Source organism: Danio aesculapii, chromosome 7, assembly GCF_903798145.1.
Source record: "Danio aesculapii chromosome 7, fDanAes4.1, whole genome shotgun sequence".
Lineage (NCBI taxonomy): Eukaryota > Metazoa > Chordata > Actinopteri > Cypriniformes > Danionidae > Danio > Danio aesculapii.
The window spans coordinates 28,919,408-28,940,089 of record NC_079441.1 but is presented as its reverse complement, the minus strand read 5'-3'; the positions used below and the strand labels follow the sequence as shown (position 1 = coordinate 28,940,089).

The 20,682-nt window shown below is 37.0% G+C and overlaps 1 protein-coding gene across 2 annotated transcripts in view; it reads left to right on the top strand.

Moving 5' to 3' along the window:
• Nucleotides 1–20,682, top strand: part of adam10a (ADAM metallopeptidase domain 10a) — an 86,886-nt gene that overhangs the window by 15,470 nt on the left and 50,734 nt on the right. For both annotated transcript variants that reach the window (XM_056461553.1, XM_056461552.1), the window contains exon 2: nucleotides 5,757–5,907. In XM_056461553.1, coding sequence (XP_056317528.1) covers nucleotides 5,757–5,907 — 151 coding nt within the window. The remainder of the gene's footprint in view (nucleotides 1–5,756; nucleotides 5,908–20,682) is intronic.

The following is a 20,682-nucleotide window of genomic DNA, read 5'->3' as shown; positions in this document are numbered from 1 at the left end:
CTTATTTGGTGCTCCAAAAGCAAGTTTACACATCTCCAAATGAACTACAAAGCTATGACATCAGAGTTAATTTTAATCAAAACAAACCTGCCAGGTGTGAACATGCATATCCTCTAGTTTCAAAATTCAGTTGTGTGGATCAGAAAATGTGTGGAGGTCACTTTCATATGTTTAGAATATCTAAATAGCGCTGCACAATATTTGCGATTTATGAATTTTTCTGCAATACATTTTGGATACATACCAGTGACTTGAATGGCTCTAATAAGAAAGAACTTGTCATTTTATGTTGATTGAAATGATTTTGTAGGGCAGTGCATTAAATATTCATAACATATGCATAACATATAATAAACTATTCACAGGCATTGATAAATACAGTAAATCACATGTTGTTTTAACTGTGGCTCCTGGTAATTATATTATATTTTATGGCAACAATAATTGTGGCAGTATCAATGCTGAAACGATATATTGTGCAGCCTTGCATCTAATATATCTTTGTAAGTGAACTGTCTAACCTTAACTATATTTAGCACTAAAACAGGACTGATGACTGTGCCAGTCTACTATACCATAAAGGTAACCACTCACGTGAAGTCATGCAATCAAGCAGTTTAATGGACCTTTATTTGACAGTGCGTTGGATGTAGAGAGCTAAAGAGAGAGCAACACTGAGGGAAAAAAAGAGTTCGCCTTGAGTGAGGTAGATGGAAGAGAGTTGGGGAGGCGGAGAACTAATGTGTGTGGAATTGGAATGAGTGTTGAAGCGTTCTGCTCCTCTGAGGCTGTACTGCTCTTGGATTCTGCACTCTCTCTCTCTTTCTACAGCAAGATGAGTGGAGGATTTTTATCACTGCTGTACAGGTGGACAAACACAGATACTCCCAACCAGTACAACACAGACTTTTTTTGAACTCCCTCCCACTTACTGTCTGCAAATTGTGCAGTTTGTCTCTGGCCTTGTTTCTGATTTCTTTTACCTGTTTTATCTCCAGTTCTGAGCATCTGTTAAGAGTAAAAAGAAAATTTGTTGTCGTCTAGTGGTGAAGTTTTATAAATAAAAGCTGTGCATTAGCATTCAGGTGAGGTGTTCTGAACTTCTGTCAAACCTCAGACTATAGAAGATGAACAAAAGTTGTTTGTTGGTGAAAGCTGCCTTTCTGTTTTGTTGTCATTTGTTGTGTTGCCTGAGAAAGACACTGATGATGTTTCTTTAGAACTGACAGTTCGGTGGATGGCAGATTGCCATGCAGCAGTTTCTTTACCTCTGTTTCCAAATAGTCTCTGCCATTGAGCAGTGCAAATGTTGACTGTGGTGTAAATGTACATGGTTTGCTTTTCTGTGATATTCACATATTTTGTGGTGTTTTTTTTCCCAATGGGATAATTCTGCATAAAGCAAATGTCATGTTGTGCCAGTTCATATGACTTCGAGAACATTGATAATGTTAAAGGGATGGTGCGCCCAGAAATTAAATTTTGCAGTTAATTTATTTTTCTTAAGCCATCAATGATTTTTTTTTTTTAGTAGAACATTTAAAGAACCTGTTTTCTTGAGTTTGAGTCAAACTTTGGCCCTTACCAACACTTTTAGATTGCATCTATTGCTGTTTAAATATAACGTATTTAACAAACAATGATAAATGTGACCTTGACTTAAGTCCTCTAAAGTCATACACAACTAGGCATTGGTCGGTATAAGATTCTGACGGTACGATAACCTTGGATAAAAATATCACGGTTTCATGGTATCACGGTATTGTGATTACTGCTCTAAAATATATTCTTTAAATGTCTGGGTAAAAAACAAAAACCTTTTCCCCCTTTGAAAACAATATATTTTGTTTTTGAAAGATTCATAATATTTTGGAGCAGTAAATATGTCAAATGAATCATTGACTTCTGCTCTCTTCATTAGTTTGAAAAACAGGTTTCTTTACAAATTAAAAATGGCATCTTAGGATATATTTTTTTTTTTTGCTGGAAGATACTGTTGTTCTTAAAAACAAAATAAAAAAATGTAAATAAAACAATCTTACACATACCTTAGAAAATTTTGGCAGTTTTAAAACCTTGACTTTTCCAAACCGTGGTATACCTTGAAGCATTTATTGTCCCATGCCTATACACAACCTTATTTAAACCAACTGAAATTTAAATTGTTCCCTGAAAATGTTTCCTTCTGTAGTACCTTTTTTAGTAGGTTTAATTTGAGAAGGTAATAGGAGTTTGGAACAGCATTAGGCTTAGTACACAATACCAAGATTTTCATGTTTGGTTGTACTTGATTACTTACTCCCAGGGCCGTTTATATCAAAGTTGATATTTAGCCACACCATATTGGTGTTTTGTAACATCTAGTTTTTATGAGGTGGGTTGTTAGCCCAATGCTCAACCCCCAACCTGGAGGACCAGGGTTTGGTTGTACTACCCCTTTAAACTGTAGTTTTTATTTAAATTTTTTTAAGGTATAATTACTGTTCAAGCATTTTTGTGAAGTCTCTGTATTCTTGTTGTGCTGCAGTAAGCTGCCGAAAGCAGTTGAGAAATACTTAAGAAGAAAAAAATGAATGCTTCTTGAAAGAACATGCATCTTTACAGAGCTCTGAGAAAACCTTTTAAACACTAGATTGCAACATAAATTGGCCGGTGACATTCAGTTTTTGTTGTACAGATAAATCGGTTCAGACCGTCTCCAAATGTTTTTGGTTTGCACTGATGGCCCACTTCCACAAACATAATTCTTTTCCCAGAGTAAATGGAAACACTTTTTTTCAATGCTGGTTTGACGCCCGAGTTTGGTTCAAAACAGGAAAGATTGCTTCACTGCAGGTTGATGGAAAGCCAGTGTCAAATGTCTTCCTCTTAACACGTCAACTTAGCATTGGTGGTCTTATTAGTTATAATATCGTATTTTCTCAAATAAGATTGACTACATTGCCTTTTCCAATATAGCTATATCATAGCATCACTTGTCTAGATTTTATGCCTATAATATTTAAAGGCTCTTCCTGGGATGAAGTTATATGTGTACAACTGTTGTTGAAGCAGAAACTATAGTGTCATGATAAAATAAAGGCTCCCTGCTAAGGTCGGCTATTCTTAGCATAAATGCTACTGTGCCAGGAAGTCTCTTTTGAGTCTGAGGAAGGATGGGAGGGAAAACCATGAATACTGTATACTTTCCCACAATTGAAGTGGAAATGATATTTGCTCTCATGTACATATTGCAGTAATTTATAATTTTTTTCCCTCTTTGTCTATATTTATACTGTTCCTTGTAACATTTTTATGACAGTATAGGGCCTGCTTCACGCATATTTTAAATGTTAAATTTAGATTTAAATTTCAATAGATATTTTTTTTAACTTGCATAATATATTTTTAAGTTTTTGTGTACATTTTAGAAAAACATTATTACTTTTCAGCTGAATATTAGGTAAAAATAAAGTGACAGGTGATAGTTTTAATAATTGGGGAAGATCCAGGACTGCAATATAAACCACTTTTGGTGGATGGCATACATGGCTTAAACAATCCCTTTTATACTCATAACTGACGTTTAAGTAGTTTGTCTGTTTTTCATGTTTGGAAATAATTAATGGCTGTTTTTAATGGATAAATTCATCATGGTAAACTGGAAATGACTTTTATTTTGTCTTTGGCCCTGCATGAGGCCCCCTCACTGATTTGGTGCCCTTGGGCATGTGTCCAGTAACCAATCTGTTCAAAACAGCCCAGATAGAGCCACAGATGTATTACACTGCAGAAACTTTGTCAGTTTGAAAGTTCAGTGCCCCGTTGTTTCTGTAATGCTAATTCACTTGCATGTTGTGTAAAATAACCTTAAGCCATGTAATTTACAAACAATAAAGGCTGATTTATACTTATGCATCAAGCGTACTCATATGGTCCGGCGCAGCCTTCACGTGGTCGCATAGTCTTCATCGTGGCTAATGCAGACACTGATGCGTACCTCTCAAAAAATGTAACTACACATCATAAGCTTAGCTCTGTGATTGCTCGGCTTGGTAGTGGTGACTAGTGTGGGCGATGCTGAGTGTTGAGTCCTGTGAAGGAGCTCCAGATGGAAACTTTTGTTTTATGTTTACCTTATGATTAAAGTTGTTGCACATCCGCTAGTTCCTGCCTCTGAATGAGCGAGTTTTAGCTACTTGTAGCATTCAGAAAAAACAAAACACCTGCAAAGAAACTCGACACAGAGAAACATAACCTACTGCAGCGTAGGCATGGGACGATAACCGTTTCAAGGTATACCGCGTTTTGGAAAAGTCAAGGTTTTAAAACTGCCAAAATTTCCTGTAATACCGTTCCTAAGGTATGTGTAAAAATTGTTAATTACTTTATTATTATTTTTTTAAGGACAACAGTATCTTCAGCAAAAAAAAAAATTCCAAAGATGCCGTTTTAAATTGTGAAGAAATCTGTGTTTTTGAAACTAATGAAGACAGCAGAAGTCAATAAGTTATTTAAATTATTCAGCCAGAAATGTTTACTGCTCCAAAATATTATAAATATTAAAAGAATATATTTTAGAGCAGTAATCAAAATACCGTGAAACCATGATATTTTTATCCAAAGTCAGTGTTTCCTCTAGGGTTTTTTCCAGCTGTGGCAGCAGGCCTTTTTTACACAGATCTACTAACTACCTGTAGCGGTATTTCAATGACAAATGTCGTGAGCGCAGTATGACGAGTCGTGATTGCATTTATGTAATAGCCTACAGCATGCGAATCTCTTTGCTTGCGCGCCGATTTCCTCTACTCGTGCACAAAGCTTCTTGCGCACCCTCAAATACGCGGTGCTCAAGCGCACAGTGTTGCCAGATTGGGCGGTTTCAGTTTTGAATTTATTTTGCAGGTAAAAAGTAACATAGGCGGGTAGTGAAAATTTGGGCGGTTTTGCAACAGCGTGCCCACCAGCCCCGGTCTGCCCTCATAAACCTGTTTTGATCTCCCAAAGAGATGCCATAGCCCCTGTTCTTCGCATACATATACTTAGAGTGTATAAACGCTTGTGATATTGTCAGCTTTTGGGCTGGAAACAGTCAGCATCTTCTGGCAACACTGAGCGCAGATCTTCTTGTGCGCTCAAATAAACGCTGCTGAAGTTTATGTAACGAGTATGTCTCCAACATTTAGTAGATTTGCTAGGAATATTTATGAATGCCTCCGGTATTAATGCGTCCTGAAGTAAAGTAAAACGGCTATATGTCGTGTTTGCTGGCCTCACGCATCACGCACCTATCAGTCAGCCAGTCAGTCAGCACGTAACCTTAAAGGGCTAAACAAATGACACACAGCACTACTACGGTTACAGAAAAGTTCACCCGATTATAATTCACTTACCCTTTAATACCTTTGGTTTTGAATGAGAAGCTGTAATGTAGCCGTGGCAGGATGAATTTTGGCGTGGCGCCCCGCCATGGAAGAATGAATGTAGCGGAAACAATGAAAGTTATCATACCGTCAGAATCTTATACCAGCCCATGCCTACTGCAGAGCAACAAACGGCACGCAGAAGTATAAATGCATAGCTACACACAAGGCATGCACCGTGGGTCACGACGATCACTCAACGCAGAAGTATAAATCAGCCTTACTGCAGATCAAAGTGTAATTCCAACAGACACAGAAGTTTATTCCCACTCTGCCACTACAGTTAACTTCCTGCAAAAGCGTTCTCTGTCTATGATCACAGTCTCTAAATTCCATCTTCCTCTTATTTTGTAGGTCAATATGGGAAACCCCTAAACAAGTACATTAGACATTACGAAGGCCTGTCCTATGATACAGACGTCTTGCACAGCAAACACCAGAGGGCTAAGAGAGCGCTGTCACACCAGGACCAGTTCATCCACCTGGACTTCCACGCTCACGGCAGGTAAGCCAAACCAGTCTCCCTTGTGGAATACTGCATATTTTTGAGTTCTGGTTTAATACTTGTCATCTGAGCATTTATGAGGGGAAACCAGCATCACAGATCTTGTGTTCCTTTGGGACTCACCCTAGATTGTTCTACCTGAGGTTATGCTTTTCACAGAGCATTACTGAGCACTAGAGACCTCCGGTGATTCAGCGCTCCAGGCAATGCGGAAACAAATTGATCAGGCTTTGATCTTTGGGTCTGGCAACCAGCCCACTGTCAGAAAGCTTCCCATTTTTGTGGTTTGCTAGCATGTCTTTAGGCAGTTTTCAGCTCACAGGTTGTACAGTTGGTGCCACATAATTACATCCGAGACAATGCTGTAATATGCTACGTCAGCATTTACACTGGATGTGATGTGCATTGTTCTGATACCTGTTTTATTCTGTGACAGGAACTGTCTTACCTTACATTTTCATGACATAATGCCTCACTAATACAGCTCTATAAAGTAAGTTTAATAAAGCTGCCAGCTTTTCACTCTAGGAACTGCTCCATATTTAATGTACAGATTTAATCTGACAACCTATTAATGTACTCTCTATTTCAATACAAGGACACATAAGATACATTTGTTTTTCAGTCATTGATGGAGTAGAGGCTGATGAAATTGCAGTGGGTGATCATGAAAGAAATACAGTACATTTAATACCTCTGCAGCATCTATAGTGTGATCTTGAATACCACAAAAATACATTTCAACTCACCTCTTCATTTGCTTAAACATTTACAGCCTTGCCCCTGAAAGCCGCTGGTGCATATTTATCACAGAATTTAAAAGCACAAATGTACAGCTTGTGTTTTTGTTAACGCACTTGCATGAATTATTCATTAAAAGATAACTTTATCTGTACAGTTTTTTAGTCTAAAGGGTTGCGTGTACAGGCAGCAATTTGCAGCAGCAGAGCGACAGGATATTATTCATTTTTAACAAGTGTTGGCGATTTTTCGTTGACACAAGCAAAACATACCATTGGCAAAGAACAAAGTTGAGCCAAGCTTCACTTTATGCAAATAAGCAGTCGTGCGTTCATTTAAACATTTATTTGCTGTGCTTCAAACTGGCCTACATAGACTTCCGAAGTGTGTTACTGTAAAGGCCTATGCCAAAATGTTTTTGTTTAAACCACATTCTACAGATGCCTGTCAGCAAATTTTACCTAGATTCGTTTTAGCTTGTAACATTTAATCAAACACTTAGTCAGATCATCTTCAGTCCATCTTGTTACAAACAAACATGGGTTTGTTTTATTAGACTGTGCTACATTTTCCTACCGGTGTGATCAGATTGTCTTTACTTGATGTATCTAGAAGCATCTTTGCTTTAAAGATCCCATTTTCTTTCTTTTTATCTTACTTCTGCCTTTTTCAGCAGAAGTCTTTCTTTTCTTCTGACCCTCTTATATGAAAACAAGCCAGGGGACTGAAAGACCTGAGCCTGCTAAGCCCAATGACATAATCTTTCCAACATCCAGACAGATCTGTTTGCGTGTTCCTGTGAGACAATGCTGAAAGCAAGTCGGCAGTTTGCCTCTTCTTGAGGGGCTGGTTTTATCCTGTGCTGTGTTGTGATGGCCTTTTCTATGCTTTGGAAACTTTTATTTCAATGATATGGTAAATCTGTTTTCATGAACGATTTCAGGAAAGATAAAAGACTAAACCCAGGTCAAAAACTGTTGAAGTGCACATTACTGTAGTGTACTAATTCTTCCTTACACATGTGCACAAGCACCAACCTATTCCTTTGTATCGTTACAAAGGAACACACTGAAACATGCACGCAAGTCTACACAACCATCTGCTTTCTTCCTGCCTGCATGTGAGTGAAAGCGTGTTCAGCAGCCTAAAAATAACACATCCCAAGTGTTTTTATTTTCACTCCCTCTCTCCTCACATGAAATTAGACTAAAGGAAGACAACATCTTACAAAGGAAGTACTGTTATCAGTGGCAACATGCCAAAATGGAGGCATTATTAAAAAGTCATTGTGGACCTTTAGAAAAACATTGGGGAGCTGCAATATTGAATACACTACTGGATTCAATATAGTATAACCTCCATGGTTCAATACACAAACAGAAATTGTGTTTTTCATTTAAATGAATAAAATTTATTTTTTATTTTCCCACTCCTTTAAATGTGCCCTATAAACAAATTCTGGCTGTAACTAGGTATAGTTGAATAATAAGTGATCAGTATATGCAAATGGATATACAGTTTCCTTGTTCTCATGTAAATTCCACGAGTGTAAAACCCTGCTGGACAGCAGGCCAATCAGAACACAAATTAAACTGTAACATGACTCATGGGCCATTCCCTCATCATTTGGATGTAGGCCTAATTTAGGTCATTCATCTGGACCTCATGTGTAGCCGCTTCATGAAGAGAACACTTATGACTTGTGTTCAAACTTGCGTCAGGATGCAAAATGCTGTTACAGATTATTCACCTTTTTTTTTTTTCTCGTATGAGCGTGCACAGCCATTTAATTTTTTAGCTCAAGACTTCCAGTCTCATTTACTTCTATTAATTTTTATACATTAAAAACAGCTCTATCTGCTGCTTGATGTTGCAAACTGATATTTTCTTATTATATTTTTCTGCTTTGTCTGTATAGTCATGCAAACACTTGTTTGTTAAGCAAGTAGTTTGACTGTTTTCTGCGGTTTATTATTCCTTGTCATTTCACCCATGGGCAACTGTATCGAAAGTTCTTAAACAATCGCAAAAACGAGCGCACTTCCGCATTGAAGAATAAAGTCAATACAATTTTGCAGCTCCACTCTGAAGAGGCATAAAATATGTTTAATTGTATCTTTTGTAAGCTATCGTGTTTATTGAGAAATTTGATGTTTATGTTTCAACAAATACAGGTAGACTGCTGAATCGTGTTACTCAGCTCAACTGTTGGATTCATGCATAGGCTGATATCAATTTCTGGCTGTGTTTTCATTGACGGTATAGCTTTAAAATTTAAGCTGATACATCTCTATCCCTCTTTTGTCAAATTTAATTTATAACTTGGCCATTATCCACAACAGATCTGGTGAGCAAAATATGTTAATGTTACACCCATAGGTTTGTATTTTTCTTGTGTACATCATGCTGTGTGTGTGTGTGTGTGTGTCTCTGTCTGTCTGTGAGAGCTACACGCCAGCACGGCTCATTAATATTCACAACATGAACCATATATGGTCAATTATGGACCGTCTGATCCTATGGGTATTTTATGAAGTAGTAAATGAGCATATAAAACCATTTCTGGAGATTTCTTTGAATATACTGAAGCAATAAACCAACTATGTAGATATCAGAGAACATTTTAACTTATTAAGCCAATGTAGTATGTGGCACCTTTAATTACTCTCTGAACTGACTCTGCATGTTAGAATATAGCATGTTGTATATCCATGTGCTGGAAAAGTGAGCGCCATAGATATGGATGCTTTCACATGAAAATGAAAGCCATGTGCGCCACGTCCATGTGGGACCAAACTCTCATGTCCCTTATCAGGTTTAAACTAAATTCATAAGCTTTTTATATTTAAACGTTGAACCTCAAAGTGTGAAAAGAACTCCCGCAGGAGATCTTACGATGCGCAAATTAAGACTTGCTTCTTAATGGTAAAACTTTATGATGACCCATAATTAAGTCAATGTGTTCAACTTGACAAGTATTCAATGGGTTATGCCTAGGCCCACACCAAATCTGCGCGCACAGAATTCCGCAGATTTCCACATATTTTTAGCCCATCATTAATTCTGTTTATTTACTTGAGTAAATGTGTGTAAATCTATATTTATTCAGTTTTTTAATTAGCTACAGTAATATTATTGACTAATATGAAAATGTTCATCTGATTTATGTACAATGCAGTTTGTACAGTAATATTTTCTGTCTTTTAGTAGATTTATTATATTAGAGACTTGCTTTGTTTACCAAATAATGTGAATCTAATTGGATTTGTATTTTAAACACAAATACAAGTTTAAAAGATGTTATTTTCTAGTTCACATATCAAGGTTTTAATTATGAGACTCCCAAAATAATTCCACAGAAATCTGCAGGTTTGCACCAAAAATTCCAAATATTCCGCAGAAATAGCAAAATACGTCTACAGATTCCATCTGGCCCTAGTTATGCCTCAGAAAATAAACATTGGAGAAGTTGTGCTGTCTATATTTTTTTCATTGTGCTGCATCTGTGGATTGTCTTAAAATATATATATATATATATTTTTAAATACAGTAATAATAAAACAATAAAAGACCATGAATTCACTCGACTGAATGGCTATATAGTTCAATAATGGTTAACCTATACTTTGTTTATACAGTGAAAATTGTATACAGTATTATTTTTTTATTTATATTATTCAGGTTTTTTTTACTGAATATAAATAATATCATATATCAAACTGTACCGAAACTTTGAACCTAAAACTGATAACCGGAGAGTGAAAAGTTTGTATTATTGCACCCCTAGTTGGTACTAAATACATTCAACAAAAGGGTCCAAATGTTACACAATTGCACTCAATAAAATGACCTTTGCTGCTTGTTCAAAGCTCTACTTAATTAAAAGGAGTTGTAACAACGCAATTCCTAAGTTTTCGGGGAGGACAAATTAATTGATTTTTGTTCAATCAACTCAAAATTGTAAAAACCATTAAGTTAACTTAACTGGTTTGCGTTGGGGCGACATGAAGGGATTGTGTGGAACCCAGCTTTTTTTACATCGTGGATCATTTGGATGCAGTGAGGAATCCATGTCTTTAAAGTCCACATGAACCGGAATTTCCTTCAAAAAGATCGGGAAAAGGGTTTGAGCAGTCATTACAGCTCCTCACCATTTCTGTTTGTTGTCAAAGTTAAGGAGTCACGACCAATTCCTAAGACAAACGTAAACTGACAATTTAAATAGAAAAAAACAGGAAGTGCATTTTCAGATTTTAATTAAAGATTAGAAGGGCAAACTATTTTTTTCTTAACAATATGCACCGATGAATTGTTCACCACAAAACTAGCTATGTGAGCTAACAAAATCATATGGTTAGTTTTGATTTCATTTGTACTTTAATATGTGCTTGACACCTGTAGGTATAGAAAGGTACAGCCTCTCACACATTCTTTGCATCAGTCAACTGTCATCTGTTTAGTGTGTTCTCTCGGGCTTGTTCATTTACATTGGCTTGGTGTGTCCCAGGCTAAAATGGGTTTCAGTTTGACTAAATTCAAATGCAAGTGATCTCGATTAACTTGTTTGAAGTATGTTAATACCAGCTGAAAACAGAAATACCTTTCGGCAAACCACTTGTGATTAGATCACTAAAAATGAACATTAAAACCCAATGAAAAGAGGGCCTGAGATGCCTTTAAACCATAGTCTGTCCAATCTAAATCACTGTACATTTGCGTTAATACAGGGTGTAAATGGGACTCTTGTTCATATGAGCCGAGAGGGCTTCTTTCTCCCTTTGGACTTCAGAAGTCTCTTTGTGAAGGCATTATACTCAAACATGAAGGTCATCTATTGTGAAGGGGATTCTGGGAGGCAAAAGTGTGAGTCAAGTTGAAGTTTAGGTGGAGGAACTGTTGAGTGTGGCACAGCATATGAAGTGGCCATTTGTCACGTGTGATGGAGTGTTTTCCTTTTGATATAAATTATTCATGAATCAGCCTCATTACGTTTGGATGCTGAATTTAATTATATAATAAGGTTAAAGTGCTTATTGAAAGATGGCGTATATATTCATGTGTCTGTAAGTTCTACCTGAGAAAATCTGATAACTCAAAGCGAGAGGGAGTTGGGCTTCTAATTAATCTAAAGGTGTTTTACTGCTCCTCTAAGAAGATTCATCATTCAAGGATGGAGGATCTCTGGGATTGATTAAACCTTTTTAATAAGTGAATAGATGTCATTAAATGTAAATAAGTTGCCTTTACATTAGTAGTCTTCGTTGTGGCAAGCGTATTAATATTCTACTGTGCTACCAGTTTTATTGACTTCTCAAAACAACCATGGCCAAACTATTCTAGGGATCCCGAACAATTAAAATATGTTAAATATCAATATATTAAATGCATTAAAAGTTGTTAAATGAATGAATTAGTTGTTTTAAACACGCTTTACTTTTTTACAAATAAATGAAGTATTTTCCATTAACAGTAACTAGTATCATACTAATCGTCATAACAAATATGCATGACGTGATAAAATGGAGGGTTTTGTTCAGTGGGCATTATTCTCTCTGGCCCAAATAGTTCTCTGTGGTGACCTCTTCATGAAAAGAGCTAGTGTGTGTTTTGTTTGACTGCTAGATAGTTTGCATGTAATAAGTCTCTTATCTCTTATAATGCTGTTTTGTTTAGTTCCTAACATTAACTCGGGAAGGCAACTGTATGTTCAAACACATGTGGTGAGGTGTGGTGTGGCGTGGCGAAGTGTCTAAAGGCAGTTGTCCAAGGCATAAAGCAGTGTATTCTAAAAGGACCGGTGCTGCAAGAATGTGTGTTTGTGTGGAGCACTTGGTGTGTTTTGCCTATTAGGATTAGTGGTTTAAGCCGCAGTGGAGCATCATGCCAGAGGTGGAACAGAATGAGCCCTGGAGCTAATCTCTCCAAGGTGAGCCCACAGCAGAGAAGCTCGAAAAGAGTGAATGAATATTTAACAATGTAGGAGGTCCCCGGGGGGTCACACATCACTGTAAGACTTGAGCTTAGTCAGTCTGAGTCTAGTGACTAAACACTGATATGCACATCTCTTACCGGATCACCCACTTCTCTCTCCCTGAAGAAGTAACATAGTCTGTACAGTTTCTGAATGTCTCTGGACCTCCAAGAAATGTCAAACTCAGAATAAGAAGTGTATTTATTTACCTTACAGTACATCAACAGTCAATTTATAATTCAAGGTGACTTGCTATACATCTCTGGCACAGTCCCTCCTGAGCAGCCCAGACTCAAGTGTCTAGCTCACTGTGGTGATTGTATAATTAGTATTGTTCCCAGTCATCATGAATGAAGGTTTAGACTGCTGTTAACTTCATGGTGACAATGCTGAGACACCACAGCCTCCCATAAGTTCCTTAAGTCCTTTCGGTATTCACGAAATGTATGCTAGCTGTGGCATCTTTCAGTTTGCTAAACAAAGCTGAACTGAGAGCTTGTGATTTAACCTCTAGGGAAGTAACTGTATACATCAGCGTCACAGAAGCGAGAAGGTAGAGGAGGTTTATTTGTCATTTGTTTGTTGACTGTCTTTCAGCTTTTCGGCTCACGTCAGTCTGATCCTGTGGGAATCCCTTTGTGATTTCCCGTTTGTTTTATTATTTTTTTGTTTTCTTGATTTCTTTATAAATGGATGCAGAACATTTTGACACTGTGTAGGTTAGTGTTATCATCCATTTTGGATATTGATTGGTCAGTTGTTGTTATTATTACTAATTATTATTATTATTAATATGTGAACATATTTAATTAAAGTTGCAGTAGGTGATCTGGCTAAATGCTAGCTGGTTAGCATAATATCTTTCAAATACAATCATGAACATGCACAAAAAAGATGACCGAGACCCACTAGATCATGTCATTCGCCAGTTAGAAAAATTCATAGTACTTTATAATACGACAATTCTGAATGGAAAACTGTATCCGATCTAGCACGTTTTCTGTTGTGTAGTTAGCAAGCAAAACTTGTCATCACTTTCTTATCAGTCTCACTCTCTTACACACTTTGTCTGACTGTTGTATGCTTAGTTATCGGCCGGCGGGCTGGAGATATTACACTTATTACTAAGCCATTCTGGCATGCTATTTCAGACCGAATATTCAGAGTAGCATGGTAAACAATATAGGGAGCGCATTATGTGGTCATTGTTCAGAAGTGAACCAATGTGAATATAAAACCAACTTCACCTCAGTAAAGTAGGCTAGTTTACTGATGTTTTGTTGTTCAAATAAATATAAACCTACATTATCGATGCTGTAAAAAGTTCCTTGTGAAATTGAAAATAGTCCCATCAATCTTTTGGAAGATTTCATTGGCTGAACAACATTTCTGAGCATATAACCCATTCATAAAACAACATCTACATTAGCTTTGCGTGACTGAAAGAGTTTTAAAACATTACCTGTCTAAAAGAAATACTTGAGCCATGGTGTCATCCTTCCTCCAGTGCAAAAGTAACTCCAATATTGATTCAGGATTTTAACAAGTTTTGATTCAGCATTTGTTTTTAGCACTGTCACTCGTGTCCACGTCACCACGCATTGGCGGATATGCGTGAATGGCTGCAGTTGTTCAAATCTACATTTGTTGACAGACAGTTTGGGCTGCTTATCAGTATTATGGGATTTATTGGCCCAACAATTTTTAATTGGATGTACATTTATTAGTCTTATGCCTTACCCAGAACATAAAAATACATATAAATACATTTATATCATTTACTTTAATCATTATTATTGGAATGTGAAGAGAGTTTCAACCAGCACAACAAACATGTTTCTGAAGACAATCACCTACTGCACCTTTAATAAATGTATACTGAAAAAACTGAAGCCAGAAAATAGAAAGAATGTTAAAAAATAATAGTAATACATCAGTGTGAAACACACATTTTTATGATGGTCAAAGTTGAGATTTTTTTGACAGACTAAAAAGTTAGTGTTCTTCGATCTACTTGAGTGCAAAGAAAAAAAGAGTCACCAGCACATTAAATGCATACTTAATTTTTTAACCGCATGTACCGCTAGCACATGCTCTTTGAATTGTTTATGTGCTACCTAGTTATTTCAGAGTTAACCCAGTTTCACAGCTAAGAAATTGAGGAGATGGAACAAGGATAACAAACCACTGAAGATGGCAAAAAAGCCTGCTTTGACGTGTTTCTGTGAGGGAGATTAATGGTAAACACAACTCTGTTTTGGATGAATATAAAAACATTTTTGTCACACTAAAACTTTAAAGAAAGAGTGTAGAAATCCACGGACAAGGATTTCTAGTGCTCATGTGTGGCTTTTCTCACTACCGAATGCTCTAAAATATTACACTTTGAAAGGCTAAGTAAAAAGAGCAAAGTATAATTTTGGCTCAAGGGATCATTTTAGGGGTTTCTGTTTGACGTCCCTGCAGGTCGCCTGCTGTTCTCATCCAAGTTCAATTCTAGAAAAAATCCAAGAGCTCATTTTTCTCCTTTTGCCTACTCATCCCATGATGATTTCCAGATGTCACCCTCCACTTCCCCTGTAGTCATCATTCACACATTCATCTCCACAGTCCTCCTCAAACTCACCCTGGTCTATTACTGCTTCCTCATTATCTTCAAAACATATGAAAGCCTTTTTCTCGTCATCATCATTATTATCTACAACCTCAAGACCTTAATTTTCTCCCTCATACTCAATCACTACCTCGCCTTCATCGCTTTTACTAGCTTCCTCCTTTATGTCCTTAGAAAAGGTCAAAACCACATTGTCCATCACTTCTTTTTGGATCTTAAATGCAGGTCTGTAGGGAGTGGGAATGAGGAGCAGTGCATCAGTAAGGCAGACTGGGGTATCCTGCCACATGCTGTTATGTTGGGCGGTGGAAGTAAAATGTACAAGTACATTTTAATTAAAAATCAAATCTGCCAATTGTTAACATCTCCTGAATCTCACTCGTGGCTATGTGGTTTATTTAGAACTCCGATTGTCCTGCTTACTGATTTTGGTAAATGGCAGGACCATTGTATTGGTACTTAAAGTTTGTAGAGCATGAATCCTGAAGCTAGCTAAAATACTGAACAGTCTTTTTATTTTAATATCCCATTCAACGGTTAATGACCATAATATAAAAATAAATATTAGCCTCTTTCATACATACAGACCTTTCCGGAAAATTACCAGAAAATACCGGTGATTTCGTTCTGACACATTTCCGGAAAGAGAAGTTGTAACATTACCGGTAATTTGCCGTAATGCTACTCTGTGTAAACATAGAGCAAAAATTGCCAGAAAGAGCACGTTCACAATTAGAACTCACTGACGTGAGACGTCTTCTCCAGCCAATCAGAACATTCAGACACATCTGTGCTGTTTATGAAAATAAAAGACTTTGAATCTTTTTCCAGACACATTTATCTGCTAGATGTTAGTCAGATAACGTTTGTGTTCCGTCTTAATGCCAACTTTGTAAAAAATTATTGATAAAGTGCTTGATAAATGGCTGTCTGTTTACCTTCAAGCTCTGCCTCAGCTGCGTGACGCTCGTGCATGTGAAAAAGTGCTCTGGTGAGTGCCAGCACACCATGCTAAATTGTTCCTCCATATGTTTTCATTGAAGTTGTTCACAATACTTATCTATCCACAGAATTTGTAATGTAGTCAAATGTGTAAACATTTAGCTGCCGTTTGTGCATTTGATTTTGGATTTCTCTGGGACAAAGCAGCTGCATGAATGCTAAAGCTTTAAATAAAAGTGAAACCATTAACAAAAGCCCGACCCCTTCTGCGTGTACAAAAACAAGCGCAGCTGTTTAGAGCTCATTTCTGGTTAATGATGTCAGAGTTTACTGGTATTTTGGAATGGATGTATGAATGGTCTTTTCCGGAACATTTCCATAGTCTCCTTGCCTGTGTGAACATCACTTTTTTTTATTTTTTAAATTACTGGTAAAGTCGTTCCAGAAATTTTCTGGATACTTACTGGTATAACTGTGTGAAAGGGCTTATTGATTAGTATCTGCTACAGCTTTTATGTTGTGATTGTAGTTAGTATATGCATTTTTCAGTCATATTTTTACAAAGTAAAATGTACTACAACATTATTATTGCTGGTAAATTGAGGCTCTTAAATTAAATTCTGACATTTGCAAAAGAGGAGGTGGTAGCAGAAAGTGATTCAGACTTGCTATGCAGACAGCGAGGGTGTTAAGAGATTATAAAGCTGCCTCGTGTATATATTAGCTGGACTTTATTGATTACACACAGCCATGATCGCAGTGAAATCCCCTCTCATTCCACGCAACAGACTGCATAAATATACCAGCCTGCAAGCACAGGGTGAACCAGCACATTAAACAATTGTGTGTGTCTGATGTTTCCTTTTTTTTTCCAAACGCTGAGGCTGCACTTCTGCCAGTGTCATTCATTCATTGGTTTTCCAGGGTAAGCTGTAGATACAATATCTGAAGTCTGATTGACTTGCTGTAATCACTGCAGGTATTTGTAGAGGGCGTCTTTTTTAGCTGAGTATATGTGATATCTGATATACTTTGTATATATCTGTTCCTGTCTCAGTCTGCTTCTCTATCTTTCCTTTCAGAACTTTGTTCATGTAGCTGGAATTACAAAGAGGTTTGTTAGTCTCTAAGAAGGTCAGAGAGAATTACTGGAGTAATTTGCCTCCTGCCCCTGGCTCTCTGAGATAGCAGCCTGGGCTTCAGATGCCCTCCTCAATACTGTGGATAAACTCACTTGTTTGTTTAGCTGGAGTGATAGCTGCAGTATCACTTCACTGCAGGAACTCAGCCCAACCTGCTTTCGCACACACATGATCAAATAACACCAAGTTTGATCAAAGATTACGCTTTTGGTTTTATTTATTCTAACTCATTTGCATTTTGTTTCAAATTTGGCTTTTAACAAAGCTTACCCACGTGGCTGCTTTCAGAAGGTTTAATTTGCCTGTATTCCTAATTAAAATGTGTTTGAAATGCTTTTTAGTGTGTACATTGTTTCCATTTAACATCATAAATAAAGATATAAAACATCATAATATAAAGTCTATTTTTTTTCTGTAATAACACCATGTGTGTACTAGAGTAAGCTGATAATTAACATGGAATTACATTGTTTAATTAAATCTTAAGTGAAAATTTCCCCCTTAAGCAAGAGGCTGTTCATGTAAGACCCCACTCAATTAAACACCTTAAAGATTAATTCACTTAAGTATTAACCTATTTGCTCTGATCAGGATTTTTGCTGCTGATATCGAGTACCAATTCCTTGTCATGGTGATTGGCTGATAAATACTGATTCTGATGCTTCTAGTATTATATTGCATAAAGCACATTTTTCATCTGAGTATGATACTTAAGTGAAGCTTTCTTCTTACCTAAAAGAATAAATGAAGGTTTCTGTATATAGTCACTTAAACATATCTCTTATATTCGGATGCGCACGTGCATTATATAAACTCATAAACAAACACTTGCGATCAGTTCATGAGATCGGAAAGATTCACAAGTACGATTGACTCATAAAATGTGATTGCGATGCCGATCGATCGGAGCATTCCTAGCAATTGATTCTTCTGCTTTGTCATCACAATTAGGAAAAAATGTTTATCATTGCTTGATGTGGAGTATCTGTCAATTTGCATGTTTTATAAGATTTGTAAAGTGAAAATGATTGGAGAATTATTCAGAACTTGAACTATGGCTATTTGGAGTACTGAATTTTTCCAGATCAATCAATGGATTAAATTTGACCACCAAATCTACCTACTCAGAAGTGCTATTTAATAGAGCTGAACAGTCTTATGAGGTGATTATTTTCTTGTTGTTGTTGTTGGAACTAATGAAATACTAGTGAAGTAGTGACTGTGTAATAAGCAAGTTGGAGCAATAAAGCTAAATCCAGTTTTAGAAGTTGTAGATCTTTTTACAGTGTGCCCTGCAAATTTGAAATCTGTTTGGGTATTTTCAAAGTTATGTTTTTAGTTTGGTGAAAGTGTTGTTTAAGGGATTATTGCCTTTTTTTGTCTAGAATTACATGCTACAGACAGAATGGTACATAAGTCAATCGGCTCACCAATTGATTTTCTACCGACAGGTAACATCTCATATTGATTTTCAACCACAATGGTATTGAAGACCATTAACAGTAATCTAAGTTAATTGCACTAATGCTGGGTGCACCCTAAATGATTTAAACTCTGCTTTTCACTTTCTCACGGTTTAAAACAAGTTAAATTTGAGGAAAATCTGTGCTTTGTTGTGAGTGACAGCTTTACATTTATTGAGCATACTTGGGGCCCAGTTCTGTTTCATACCCTTACACATATGCCTACACTCTTCCCTTGAAAGAGAGTGTGAAGAGGTAGAGATGAAAATATTTCCCATTAAGAAAAACTCGTTAATTTGAAGGGGGCTCTGGCATTTCCACCTATCCCTACGCCTCTAACCAAAATAGAATCGAGACACCCCCCCAATCCCTTAACTTGAACACATGAAACTAATGGGTAAGGAGAGGTGAAAGACCAATTTGTTTTGACTGGAAATTACATGATTTGGAATGGCGTTCATTCAGTGAGAGTCAGATTCACAACAAATTAAAATTTCAAGAGTTCACATAGCTGATGATTGGTAATAAAGCTTGTTTGGCATGCTGTCCCGGCACAGAACTCTGAGCTCATAACATCATCGAGCCCGGGGGTCCCTCCCATTTGCAGGGTGAGAGAGGGGAGTTTGAGCTCAAGTAGATCTCGAGAACCCCCCTTCGCTCATTCATTCATTCATTCATTCATTCACACAAACCCACACAAGCATGGAGAGAACATGAACTCTGCACAGAAATGTGAGGCAACAGTGCTAGCCACTAGGCCGCCGTGCTGCCCTATAGAGGAAAAGAGGTGGTGGAAGGGGGGATTCTTCAAGACAAAAATGACTAAGGTAGGACACTTTGGTTATTTATACTAAGTTAGGAATCGTCTGATTGTTGAATTATACATTAGTTAATGTGAGACCAGCTCTGTCAATTACAAGCACGTGATCCTCTCGAAATTAGTTTAGAAATAAACTTCACTTGGGAAGGAATCACAAACTAAACATAGCAGGCAGGTCACCGTTTCCTTCATCTTCCTTCTTTTACAACTTGGATGACAAGCTTCTTGTAGGCTTACTTCCAACTGAAATGTGTACACACATGTTTTTTTTAATTGAATAACATTGAATATTTCGGGGTGTTTGTAATGTAAAAAGTGGTTTTAGTCCTTGTCGATGCAATGCTAAATCTAGTTTTGTACTATTATTAGAATAGTTTGATGCTGGAACCAGATTAAATCAAATTTTGCTGTGGAACTGAATGTTACATGACTTGCACCTTTAGAAAAGTCAACTCTTAAGAAGGCACAGTTTTATTGTGACCACATATAGCACTCCTTGACTGTGCCAGAGTGCTTCTGAACTGCACAATGGTTTAATTTAGATTGTAATGGTTTTTGTGTACCCAGGTCTTATCCACTCCTGCTGTCTTCCAGTAAAAATGAAAGTCTATTTTACCAATACAAAGAGTACAGAGGCAGTAGATTTGATTGCATTAGCTATTCAAAATGACTGTTAATGGGGAAATTAAGCATTCAGTCAAGTTTACTTTTTTGTACTTTGGCTCTTACTTTAATGAAAATATATTAAACCCACTCGATTAATGAAACCATTTAGAAGAAAACAGCATGTTTTACTTTAGCTTTTAGACCTAGGGTGGTGCCATGTTGGAATATCGCTGTGTCTGACGTCACGGGGTTGGTTCCGTTGCCTCGGCTGAACAGATACAGTGGAAGTATCGGACTGAACACAGAGGCTGGACAGCCTAATTTAACCCAATGCGTGAAGTTGTTGATCTGAGGTTGCAAATACAAGCATCAGATGTGTGTCTATTATATAAAAAATATAGATTTATTCTATTTTAATTACTGATTATTTAATGTGCTTTAGTTCACTCTGTACTACGCTGCATGTATGGGTTTCA